The sequence below is a fragment of the Oryzias latipes genome, chromosome 9, assembly GCF_053564925.1.
Source record: "Oryzias latipes strain Hd-rR chromosome 9, Olatipes_Hd-rR_3.1".
Taxonomy (NCBI): Eukaryota; Metazoa; Chordata; class Actinopteri; order Beloniformes; family Adrianichthyidae; genus Oryzias; species Oryzias latipes.
In genome coordinates, this window is record NC_136245.1 from 26,897,735 (window position 1) to 26,907,500 (window position 9,766).

At 35.4% G+C, this 9,766-nt stretch overlaps 3 protein-coding genes across 3 annotated transcripts in view; 2 read left to right on the top strand and 1 right to left on the bottom strand.

Annotated features, from left to right (window-relative positions):
- Positions 1-4,492, bottom strand: part of oxct1a (3-oxoacid CoA transferase 1a) — a 45,777-nt gene extending 41,285 nt beyond the window's left edge. The window contains exons 1-3 of the mRNA XM_004072221.5: positions 4,178-4,492; positions 3,076-3,184; positions 2,519-2,609 (exon numbers count right to left, since the gene is read on the bottom strand). Of these exons, the coding sequence (XP_004072269.1) occupies positions 2,519-2,609; positions 3,076-3,184; positions 4,178-4,282 (305 nt within the window). The 5' untranslated portion in view covers positions 4,283-4,492. The remainder of the gene's footprint in view (positions 1-2,518; positions 2,610-3,075; positions 3,185-4,177) is intronic.
- Positions 4,398-7,885, top strand: rimoc1 (rab7a interacting mon1-ccz1 complex subunit 1). Its single transcript, XM_023958334.2, has 6 exons — positions 4,398-4,789; positions 5,514-5,623; positions 6,113-6,259; positions 6,423-6,554; positions 6,699-6,813; positions 6,900-7,885. Exons 1-6 carry the CDS (start codon positions 4,696-4,698, stop codon positions 7,133-7,135), a joined length of 834 nt encoding a protein of 277 aa, XP_023814102.1. The 5' UTR covers positions 4,398-4,695; the 3' UTR covers positions 7,136-7,885.
- Positions 7,886-8,735: 850 nt separating this feature from the next.
- fbxo4 (F-box protein 4) overlaps positions 8,736-9,766 on the top strand; it is a 3,709-nt gene continuing 2,678 nt past the window's right edge. Inside the window, exons 1-3 of the mRNA XM_004072306.5 lie at positions 8,736-9,003; positions 9,381-9,655; positions 9,726-9,766. The exon at positions 9,726-9,766 is cut by the window's right edge and continues 180 nt beyond it. Of these exons, the coding sequence (XP_004072354.1) occupies positions 8,842-9,003; positions 9,381-9,655; positions 9,726-9,766 (478 nt within the window). The 5' untranslated portion in view covers positions 8,736-8,841. The remainder of the gene's footprint in view (positions 9,004-9,380; positions 9,656-9,725) is intronic.

Here is a 9,766-nt window from a genome sequence, read left to right on the forward strand (position 1 = left end):
GTTATGTTCAATTCTTTCTGCACCATGAGTGAGAGGGAGGGAGAGGAGGATGAGTTTATCTAGCACCACTACTACACAGTGGTGTAATGTTAAATGTGGAGAAATGTCAAATGATGTGTCATGTTGCAAATCCATTTTTGTCTCATTTATTTTATTGTTATAAAAATGAGTATATCTGCAGGCTCAAACTTAGACATATGAGAGTTCAATAAGTACAATAAATTAAGATGGAAAAACATTTAATTGAATTGGAGTAATATGACATTTAGTTAGATAAATATGTAAATTTGAGTTGTAAAAAAAATATTGAGTTAGATAGACATAAGACATAAGGTTGAATAAATTTAATTCAATTACTTCTTACCAATAGAATTAATTGATTTAAGTTGGATAAGTTATATATACATGCGTCACAATGAAAATAGAAATGACATAGAAACTCTTGCGTTTACTTTGTCTGTTCTTTTTCTCCAAGCAAAAACTCTTTCTTTTGCTGATGATGCAGCCGTGTTACTTTTTTGATGGACGTATAATCTTCATGCGCCGTCATTAAAATCTCAGACTCCGTCTCACTGAAGTGTAGCACTCTCTTTTGTTCTCCACGCGTTTCCATGGTGACTGCGGAAATCTGCGATCTATTGAGAATGTCTTTATGTACTTGCCGTACACGCGCATTAACCCAGGGTTACCAAGTAGAGCGTAATTACGCCAACTCATATCCGGTCTTTTGGAACCGACATACCCAGAGTAAGCAAGTTCAGCCAGAGTTCAGGATTAAAGTCAGGGTAGTTTAAACGTGCTTACTGGAATACCCCCCAAAACAGCTTAGAAGCCAATATAAAAACCATAAAATCACGAGGTTTGTTCTTAACTGTGACTGCATTCACTTCATAAAAGTTGTAAAATGGCTCATATAACAGTAACATTATAGAAGGGTTTGTCAAGGTTATGCTGGAACAAACCATAAAATGCAGGGTGGATGATAACTCACATTCAAGTCGCCCTGCTGGGTGCTCGCAGGACTCGGTTTGAGGAAATGCAGTAAATATTTGCACCCTTTCAGTTGATTTGCCCCAAATTTTGCTTCAGTTTGAAGACACCCTTTATTATGTATGACTATAAAAGAATATAAAAAAAACCTACAGTTTCTTAGACTTGCAAAATATCCTTTCAGGTCATTTGCGTCAGTGTTTCAAAAGGTCTGAAAACAATGGCTGCAAAAATGCTTCTGCAATGTTTGAGCAGCTGTGGGGGCACCGACTTTTTTCTGCACCTTTGACACTCTTTTCCCTGCAGCGCTTTGACATGTAAACACCTTTAGATGCAGGAAGACTAAAGTCTCACTTTATAAAAATTAGGAAAAATTAGGAATTATTAACCCTGGAACACTTTCGCTATAAAAAGTTAAGGTAATTTTTACCTGATATAATATACCTAACAAAACATAATAAAAATAGATCAAATCATCACAACACATGATAAATTAATGTTGTTTTCTTTTATTTTTAATTATGGTAAGTGTAACAAAAAGAAAAACATAGGAAGTTCCTAAAAACATGCTCAAAAGTTACTGAGAAATTATGAATTTGAGAACAAAAAATTCCTAAAAAAATAATAAAATGATACAAAAAAACTAAGTCTTTGGTCCCCCCATTACTGGGACCATGGTAAGACTTCCCTGGTAAAGGCACAGACTCCTTGACACACAATGAAAATCACCCGGAGATAGTTCTCTAAGGTTAAAATTAGGAAAAATGTTTTGTGGTTTTTTATTCAGTCAGTATTTAAACTGAAATTAAGCAGAAATGACTTGTGTGGGTCTTCAATTTCACCCAAAACTAGACAGAAATCATGGCGTCTCCAAAAGTACGTTCTCTAAACTCAGACCTGCTAAGACATAAGTTTTAAAAAAGGCTATGAAGAACCAGCTATCCTTAAGTCTCATGCATCCAGCTTGTGTTTGGTAAACACAAACTGGCGTCACACTGTGAGCATGGAAAGTAGCTCCAACTGCAAAACTTTCATAAACCAGCCTTCAAGAGAATAACTGAATACTTTACAAGAAAAGTACAAAAACTATTCATTCGAAAGCAGACTTTTATTTTAAAATAAACATTCAACTTAATTATGCTATATCTTTATTTAACAAAAAATCAGGTGTACACAAAATACATTTTTTTGTAACTTTACAGTGTTAAAAAAAATATTTGTAAGGTTTCAACCTAAAAACGGTGCAAAAACATTGGAGGAAGCTAAATCGATGGCTCGGATTTCAGCACTGCACACTAAGGTGAAAATAACAAACATGCACATCAAACAAAAGGTCATGTGACGAGTCAGGGATTGACCTTTCCCACATATAGGACATTTTGAAATCTTTGTTTATGTTATAAGTGTAGCTGCATTATGTGAAAAAAAGAAAGGATCCGTAGATCCTTCAAGGCAAATTGACTGTATTTAATCCACACAATTAAAAACTAGATTTTTTAAATGCAGGCATTTATTCCCACAAACTTACCCTGCATTGTTACTGACTGCAGTGAGGCCTGTAACGCCACTCTTCAACAAACTGTTGATGAGGTTCTCCGGTATACCGCACAATCCAAAACCTGTGTTCAGATTACAGAATCATTCAGTCACTCGAAAATTCACTCTAAACTACGACAAACACAGCCAAAAGGTGAAACATAACCCATTTAGTGACACATTCACCCAGCAGCTTAGAAGAATAAAACAAATCAGTCTGTAAAATGACCCAAAGTCTAAAAAACAGGAATCAAGACTGAGAAGAATTCAAGTTCTGTGCCTATAGCATCAAAATACCTATAACTAAGTGAATAAAACATTGACCTGTTTGCATCAGTGTGACGCAGCAGGAAATGCTCAACAATGTCACTCTGAACTTGACTATAAATAAGAGGAGTGGAATCTGTCTGGCCTCAGTGAGTCGGTATTAATCAACCAGAGCATGAAAGATTAAAGGGTTGTAAAGTGGCTACTGCACATTATGATCAATGTCACTTTTGGTTGCAAATTCTTCTGCAAGTATCCAGAACTTTTTATGCAGAATATTACCTCCAACTAGAATGACAGCTCCATCGGGGATGTCCTTCACCGCCTCAGAGGGATCGGAGTAGAACTGGGAACTTCTCAGGCTGGAGGTGGAAAAGGAACATCCAGAAGTCTACAAAAAGTGGGACGGGTCATGAACACCGACGTTTAAGCTCCAGTGGCAACAGATCAGTTAGGACATTTAAATTTGGAGGAAAAAGACACGCAAGTGATTTTAGTTCATAAGATTGGCATGAATTTAAAGTTAAATTACTCTGTGAGAGTCCAAAGCAGGACTGAAGTTTCTATTTTTAAAAGGATTTTATTGAATTAACTTTAAAAAGTTTTATGCATTCAAATAAATTCCTTCTTGTTGGTTTTTATTCAAATGTGTAGTGATTGAGAGTCAACTTCAACCTAATGCTTAGTTGTTGTTGTTTTTTTTACTTCAATTTCTTTTTTTTTTTAAACCAAATTGTCATAATAGCTTTTGTTTTTTTATTTACCATCTATAATTTACAGTTTTTTCTTAATCACCTTATGCATCTAATCTAACTTAATTATAAGTCATGTGATTTTTTTTTATCATAATCAAAGGAAATTTATTTTGAAAAATAAAATGGGTCAATTTGTAAATCAATTAGAATTGTGACGTTTTGGCAGTGATATATATTTTGAATCCAGTTCAATTCAATTCCATTTTATTTTATTTGTATAGTCCAAATATATAGGGACTTCAAAAGAATCTGTTAAACATTCAACCATGTTTACATTCACAACTGCAGCACAAGGCTTCTTAGATGGCGGACTACGTCATTAACCCGCGTTTCTGGACCAGCATGTGACAACATCCTAAAATAAATCAACTATTCAGAATTATTTTACACGCTGAAGCTGCAAAAGTTAATGTATGAAGCATTGAAGCACAAATCTACGCCGACATAAAAGATTTTGTTCATTCACACATAACTGAAGCAGCAAAACAACAAATAAAACCTGCTTGAATCCGCGTGAACAAAGCGAAAACATAGTAAAGCTGATACTTTTAAGTCAAAGTTTTCCTAAGGAAATTAACCATGATTGGGTAGTCTTATCTCTGTAAGTGTAATTCATGAAAAATACAGACCTTTTTCAACTGGTTGCAAGCGAAGTTTAATTTGGACCTGCGGGGGCCGGAGATGTTTTTGAAGAGAACATTCTCCACTCTGCAAAGGGCTTTGAGGGCCGCCATGTTTTGGAGAAACACGAGATGTGTGTGCAGCAGTCAATGGTAAAGAGAAAGCCTCCGCTCGCTAGAGTTAGGTGATGGTGAAGGCTTTAAGGTCGCAGAAATGTTGCTACTGGTCGCATTAGCTCTCCTCTGCGATGACATTGGTCCACGCCTCGGGAGGATGGACGACACCGGCTCTGACGCAGAGGCACGGCGAGCTCATTTTAATTTAACCGCTTCAACGCCGCTGCGGTATCAGGATCCTTTAATGAGCGACCGAAAGCTTTTTGTTATCTTTCACTATTGGTTTTTGTATATTTTTAGAATGAATTTAATTCATGAATCCAACTGAAACATGTTTTTACGTGTTTCAAATTGACCCAGTTCGTTAGAAAATAGTTTGTCCCTTGGTCACGTGACATATACTTTTAGTCATGGCCGACGACTACAGGCGACAAGGTTTCGAGTTGGAGAGAAGAATATTCGAGTTAGACATTAAGTGTTTGAGTCTCAGATCCGAAAAGCCAGGTAAATGTTCATGGTTGATTGAAGTTTCCTTCCTGTTTTTCTTTTTCTCTTCTGTTAGCTGCTAGCATTATTTATCGGTTTGTTAGCCTGTTAGCAAAAATGCTAACTGAACGTTATTGAAGAACGTTAGCTTTTAATCATAACAACTAGCACTAACTAACTTTGCTTGGAAAATGACCACAGTAACGTATAATTTCTGAGTTGCCAGAAAGGTTGGGTATTTACAATTTTTTGCTTATGGAGTAGTTATTGATTTAAATTTTGTTTTTTGAGAGACTCGTAGGTGAAGGTAGCTAACTATATGTTGACAAACAGATTAGCATGCTTTCGGATTCTATAGATTCTATATAATATCCGAATGAAACGATATTTAATTATTTCAACTCCACTAATTGACTAAATAGCGCTTCAATGATATTGTTTTATGGTGTCTTGACATTAAACGTTGGAACGTTATATTATAGTTTCATTGAGTTATTTTTTAAACAATTTCTGTTTACCTGCCATAAGAATCTTGTCTAGCTAACGTTCCATGTCAGAGCGCGGTGCAGCAGTTTAAATATTCATTTGACTTAAAAGTTTTCTATTGTGTGTGTGTGTGTATAAAATGATCTGATTTTTTTAATGTTTTTTTTAATGTAAATTTGTACAATAATAATAAAGTTTGATTTGATAACATATTTTTGTATTTTACTTTCTGTTTCTATTTTTTTTTTTACCATAGATGATGACTATTTGCAGAATGCGTCAACCATACTCGAAAAGTTAAAAAGCTTCTACACTCAAGGAGGAGAGAGTAGCAACTTGTCCAAGCTGCTTCAAGATTACACACAGGTAATACCTGACCCTTTGTTGTAAGTTATTACATTTGCTTCTTGTGGCTAGAAAGCGTTTTATTGATGAATTAATTTTTAAAGGGAGAACTTAGAAGGACGTGTCTTGCCTTTTTTGCAAGGCCTTTTAACAACTTCAATTGTAAACTGACACTTTATTAATATATGTAAAGGAATTTAATTACTATTAGCTGTAACATTTTCCATAAATTAATCAATGTTATAAAGTTTAACCGTCTTTGCATGACGTGTCTAGACATCTTTCATTCTGTTCCTTCTGCTGCTATTTTGTGTTTTCTGCAAGGAGCCATAATGTGACAAAACTAATAAAACTGTTGGAAAAGATAAAGTGATCATAATTATAAGACCACCTGGAACACTTTTAAAATCGGACAGGGTTGGATAGAGGAAGCTTAAGAGAAAAAATAAGTAAATGTCACAAGTTCAAATGTCCTACAATTTGTCTACTCTTTTGTTTTTCATCTCATAGGTGATTCTTGACATCACTTTTTTTGAAGAAAATAAGCTGGTCGATCAGGAATTTCCTGAGGACACGTCACCTTTTAAAATCCAGCAACTGCTGCAAGATTTAACAGAGCCAGAAGTGTTGGTTGCAAAGTTAGCATCCGGACAGGAGGTATTTCTATGTGTTGATGTGTTGCATTTACTTTGCTTTTGAAGTTAACAATATTTTTTAGGATTTTGTTAAGATTTTAGAATTTTAGAAGTACAGACTTTAAAAGCAGACCGAGTCTGTGACTGTGTTTGCAGAAGAACTGATATCTGTTCATCTTTTCCAGGTGCAGTCTGTGTTGGGAACCGAGCTGCTGGAGTGCCTCTACTGGAGACGAGGAGCTCTGCTGTACATGTACTGCTACACTCTTCATCAAAGAAAGCAATGGATCAAGAAAAATAAAGATGCATTCCTTAAGGTACCACACTTCTTCATCTGCAATAATAACACAAATATTTGAATGTTCTATATAGGTTTAAAAATAATTTAGTTTCAAACTGTAGATATACACATAGTTGTTTATTAACATGTTGACATTAGTTTTATGCATGATGTGGTGCAGTGTATTCAGGAAGGTGTGCGCTACCTGATGCGGATGCTGCAAGTGAGGAACTCTGTGAAGCTCAATGATGGGGTGGTGTTCCACGACAGTGCTACAGCTAGTATCCTATCTGAAGGTAGCGGTTTTTGGCTTGTCTTTTAATGGCAAAACCCTTTCTTTCTGTTTTAATGGTCCTTACTTGTTGTAAATGTTTTGGCGCAGGCATCTTTTCAGACACACATCTTTTAACAATGATGTACATCGGCGAAATGTGCTTCTGGGCAGTGAAGTACGAGGACTGCAACTCTGACACTACAGAACGCAAAGAAGATCACCTCCAGTTTCGGGACATTGGTACACAGATCCTCAACAAATATGTGCTTGCTTGTGAAGGCCCTTTGCAAGGTCAGGGCTGGAATACAGAGAATGCCAAGGAAATCCTTAGTATTTTACAGTGAGCTCTGTTGAAGTTGCCCTCTGGCTAAAAATAAAACAAATGATCAGTATTTTAATGTTCATGAAATGTTGTTGGAACTGAAGAATGGGTAAAGAAAAAAGGTTTTTTGATCTATAGGTAAGTTAATATTAAGCCAAAAGGTCCTGCTTTAAGCAGATGAGTGGGAGGCTAAAAGGTTTCAGAGTAGAGATTTAAAACAGGTTACAGGAGAGGCTGCTGAGCAACAGTTTGACTTGCTCTGCTGACACAGCAACCGCAGTCATTCTGATTCAGACTGTTGCCTGGGATGCATATTATGCTCTAAGAATGTGTTTATAATAACAATAATATGGGTATTAAGAGGACATTAATTTAAAACAAAAAAGTAATATCTCATTTTTAATTCTTGTTTTAAAATATTTCACCTGGGAATGACACACTGCACAATAGTTTTTTGTTTAACATTTCCGTGCCATTCTTTTCTTTTTTTTTTTTTTTTTTTTTTTGTTATGCTCTTAAATACACGGAGCAACTAAAAAAGTGTACAAAAAAATAACTGGTGTGTTCTTAACTGATTTAAAATATTTTCAGGTGTAATTTTACCAGCTTTGTATTGCAGCACTTCTTCTCCCATTGATATTAAATTCCATTTTCCTTGTATTCCACTTTCATTAAAGTGATGTCGTAACTATTAAAGAATTTGTGTTGTTTGGACAAAATTATTTTGTTTTGTTTTTTCATGTCTTTGTTGACAATAAACACATGCATTTTACTGCTTGTGTATTTTATTTTATTCATTTATTTGTATCATATCATTGGTGAAATGGTATTTAACCATTTATTTTTTATTAATGGTATTTATTTAAAAAAAAGACAAACTTCATAAACTGAGGTAAAAGAAAAAAGGTTTAGAATAATTAAACTTATTTACTGAAGTAAGTTTAGTTTTAAGAAGCTTCCATTTGCCATGAAATCTGAATTTACAAGTGTTCACATACAGGTAAACTGTATTTGTATTTTCTGTCGCGTCACGAGGATATTTAGATGACTTAATATCTTCTGTATCATTGAAAACGGTTCTTCCTGGATGTCTTAAATTAAGAAATGATTATCGAGATCTCCCTTTTTGTCGTTGAACTTCAAATTACTTCACAACCCAAAATATTTTGATCCCTGCCTTGAGGCATGCAATGAGAAGTCTTTAGAGCATCGCTGTTGTTAAATCTAGGCGGTCAGTTTATCTGCAGTCAGAATGGAAATCCTATAACTTTTGCTATAAAACAATGTTGAGTTTTTTAAAAGGTAATTGATTCTATCTGAATAATTATTTTGATCACATGATTTCTATTTTAAAGCTGATTTCTTCATTTGTGTTGTTTAATGGACGGTGTCAGTTCTTTAAAAATACAGACCAAACAGTAATCTGACGAAAAGAAAAAATAGAATATCTGATATTTTTTCAAACTGCTGTTTGAGTATTATTAGTTTTTACTGCATCAGTTAAAATTTAAAAAAACAATTTGACAGATGATGGTATTTATCAGCTAAATTACTTAAGTTGTTTAACTCAAGTGGTCACAATCTGCTTTAGATATGGCGTTGGGGAGGAAATAAACCACAGTACCCACAATGCACCTGTCCTGCCACCGATGAGGAAATGTGGAAGAGTTTGGGAAATGTCAATTTTGTTGTTGCGTCGTTCGTAACGTCCGTACATTCCCTGAAGTCATGACAGAGAAACTCCAGCAGCTCGAGTCTGTGGTGATAAGAAGCCTCAGACTTTTCAGAGATCGATATTTTCCGTACAAAGCTGACAAAGAAGACTTACAGCCAGCCGCGGACCAAGGAAATGAAGAAAAAGAAGAGTCGGGATTTTTGGAAAGTTTACCGGTAAGTTTAGTATCAATGAACCATTATAACCTAGCAACACTGATCATAACACAATTTTTTTATACTGAAAATAAATGTGTGTTGTGGACGTAAAAAAATAGTTTTAACTGTTTAAAAAAAACGCCTTAAAGTGACAGTCGTATGCGTTTGTGCGTTAAAATGTTGTAAACCAATCACAAAAGATAAGAAAGTATTTAAGAGCCTTATCTCACTTGTTACTTATCATTTTAATAGAAACTTGTGAATTTCTTGCTTGTTTTCCACACAGTAAGCCAGTTATTTCCATACACAGAAAAGTGTTTTTGCTTTTTATTTGGCTTAACCATCATGAAAAGCAAACCAATGTGATTTTCATTTTTTTATTTTTTTATTTTAAGGTGGGTGTACAGTTCCAGATCATGACATTCCTGTCTCCTTCTGACATCTGTCGCCTTGGGGCCACCAGTCAGTACTGGAGAGCAATGGTGAGAGATTCATTACTGTGGAGATACTTCCTGTTGCGGGACACGCCTGGTTGGTCCTCTATTGATCATGTGACCATGCCCAACCTGGACATGCTGGATGCTCCACTCATTTCTGTGGAGGAGAGCCTAGACGACAGAGAAGAAGGAGACGAAAGAGAGAGGGAAATCAAATTTGACTACATGTCGGAGTGAGTCCTTTTGAGGTGAATCAGTGAAGGTTTGCCACAACGGCTTGAGTGTATTTTCTTGTTTCGTCAGATACCTGAAAGGATGCCCCTCCTGCAGACAGAAGTGGCTCC